The sequence below is a fragment of the Emiliania huxleyi genome (assembly GCF_000372725.1).
Source record: "Emiliania huxleyi CCMP1516 unplaced genomic scaffold EMIHUscaffold_222, whole genome shotgun sequence".
Lineage (NCBI taxonomy): Eukaryota > Haptophyta > Isochrysidales > Noelaerhabdaceae > Emiliania > Emiliania huxleyi.
In genome coordinates, this window is record NW_005200401.1 from 75,832 (window position 1) to 78,322 (window position 2,491).

Here is a 2,491-nt window from a genome sequence, read left to right on the forward strand (position 1 = left end):
GGTCAGGGTCAGGGTCAGGGTCAGGGTCAGTTCAGGGTCAGGTTTAGGGTGAGGCAGAGGTCGGGGTTGGGGTCAGGGTCACGGTCAGGGTCAGGGTCAGGTTCAGGGTCAGGGTCAGGGTCAGGTTGAGGTTGGGGTCGAGGTCGGGGTCGGGGTCAGGGTCAGGGTCAGGGTCAGGGTCAGGGTCAGGGTCAGGTTCAGGAGGTATTGGACTGTTGAGGTCGGGGTCGAGGTCAGGGTCAGGGTCAGGGTCAGGGTCAGGGTCAGGGTCAGGGTCAGGATCAGGTTCAGGTTGAGGTCGGGGTCGGGGTCAGGGTCAGGGTCAGGGTCAGGGTCAGGGTCAGGGTCAGGGTCACGTTCAGGATGAGGAAGAGGTCGAGGTCAGAGTCGGGGTCAGGGTCAGGGTCAGGGTCAGGGTCAGGGTCAGGGTCACCTGCCGGATGAGGAAGAGGGCGAGGTTCCAGGTGGGGTCAGGGTCAGGGTCAGGGTCAGGGTCAGGGTCAGGGTCACCTGCCGGATGAGGAAGAGGGCGAGGTTCCAGGTGGGGTCAGGGTCAGGGTCAGGGTCAGGGTCAGGGTCAGGGTCACCTGCCGGATGAGGAAGAGGGCGAGGTTCCAGGTGGGGTCAGGGTCAGGGTCAGGGTCAGGGTCAGGGTCAGGGTCACCTGCCGGATGAGGAAGAGGGCGAGGTTCCAGGTGGGGTCAGGGTCAGGGTCAGGGTCAGGGTCTGGGTCAGGGTCACCTGCCGGATGAGGAAGAGGGCGAGGTTCCAGGTGGGGTCAGGGTCAGGGTCAGGGTCAGGGTCAGGGTCAGGGTCACCTGCCGGATGAGGAAGAGGGCGAGGTTCCAGGTGGGGTCAGGGTCAGGGTCAGGGTCAGGGTCAGGGTCAGGGTCAGGGTCAGGGTCAGGGTCACCTGCCGGATGAGGAAGAGGGCGAGGTTCCAGGTGGGGTCAGGGTCAGGGTCAGGGTCAGGGTCAGGGTCAGGGTCACCTGCCGGATGAGGAAGAGGGAGAGGTTCCAGGTGGGGGCAGGGTCAGGGTCAGGGTCAGGGTCAGGGTCAGGGTCACCTGCCGGATGAGGAAGAGGACGAGGTTCCAGGTGGGGTCAGGGTCAGGGTCAGGGTCAGGGTCAGGGTCAGGGTCACCTGCCGGATGAGGAAGAGGGCGAGGTTCCAGGTGGGGTCAGGGTCAGGGTCAGGGTCAGGGTCAGGGTCACCTGCCGGATGAGGAAGAGGGCGAGGTTCCAGGTGGGGTCAGGGTCAGGGTCAGGGTCAGGGTCAGGGTCAGGGTCAGGGTCACCTGCCGGATAAGGAAGAGGGCGAGGTTCCAGGTGGGGCGCCAGTCGATGAAGTCCTCGCGGTGCTCGTCGAGCGTCTTGAAGACGTCCTTCTTGAAGGCGACCTTGTCGTCCAGGAAGGCCTCGACAAGGATGTGCATCGGGATCTTGTTCCTGCGGGGGCAGGGGAGCTGTGAGGGTCGGGCTTGCAAGGCCCGGCACAACGCGGGCGGTGCGTGCATTCGTTGCGTGCGTGCGCGCAAGAGGGAGGGACGAGCGGCGGAGAGATGGCGCGAGAGGGAGGCAGCGTCGACGGGGACGTGCACAGGGGAGGAGGGAGGGTCGGAAGGGGCCGAGCGCTCGAGCGGCAGGCCGAACGCCACCACAAGCAACCACGCCCGCATCTAATCTGCATCTAGTCCGCGAGGCGCACTTTGCCCAGCTGCGGCGGAGCGATGCGTCCTTGAAGGTGAGGAAGGCCTCAGTGTCGGCGGGCGGCGTCCGGAGGTGGAACTGGTACCAGAGCCAGATCAGGCCAGGCAGCACCGCCGTGTACACCAGCCCCACCTTGAGCGCGATCGCCACCTGCCAAGGAGCAGGACGTGCCGTCAGGCCGAGCGGCGGCGGTGGCGAGCGGCGGAGGTGCTCCCGCGCGTGGCAGTGGCGTCCGTGCGGCAGGAGCGCTCGGTGGAGGCGCTGCGGGCGTGCGTCGAGTACCGCTGGTGGTGCGCCGGCGGCTCTGGCGAGGAGTGCACACGGTGGCGAGGCTGCTGCGCGCCTCGGCGATGAGCAGCGCAGGGACGCCGCCGGCGAGGCCGATGATTAGCAAGGACGTGGGGTCCGTCCACTTGTTCGCCATCGTCACGCCGACGTAGATCTTCTCGAGCACCATGGCTAAGGCCCGAGCTTGATCGTTGGGGTCGCTCTGAACCGACGAGCGCCTTGGGAGCCGCCGAGTTTTCTTTATTTTGGGGCGATTTTTTCTTTTCCGAGTGCCGATCGGAGCGGACGCTGACAACAGGACACGTCCGCGCCAGTCCGCGCCCCTGTCGTGCCAGTGTGCTGTGAGAGAGGCTTGGGGAGAACATCGAGGAAGAATTCTGAGAGCTGGCTTCCTCGCGACCATCGTCTCCGCCGCCGCCTTCGTCTCCCCCTCCGCCACCCTCCCCTCCGCCATCGCCACCGCCACCCTCTCCGCCTCCCCCCGCCCCCCCCT

The 2,491-nt window shown here is 66.5% G+C and overlaps 1 protein-coding gene across 1 annotated transcript in view; it reads right to left on the reverse strand.

Moving 5' to 3' along the window:
- Positions 1 to 2,167, reverse strand: part of EMIHUDRAFT_468817 (hypothetical protein) — a gene marked incomplete at its 5' end in the record, with an annotated part of 5,224 nt that extends 3,057 nt beyond the window's left edge. Inside the window, 4 exons of the mRNA XM_005779935.1 lie at positions 1,145 to 1,215; positions 1,299 to 1,449; positions 1,709 to 1,860; positions 2,033 to 2,167. Coding sequence (XP_005779992.1) covers positions 1,145 to 1,215; positions 1,299 to 1,449; positions 1,709 to 1,860; positions 2,033 to 2,167 — 509 coding nt within the window. The remainder of the gene's footprint in view (positions 1 to 1,144; positions 1,216 to 1,298; positions 1,450 to 1,708; positions 1,861 to 2,032) is intronic.
- Between the last annotated feature and the right edge of the window lie 324 nt (positions 2,168 to 2,491).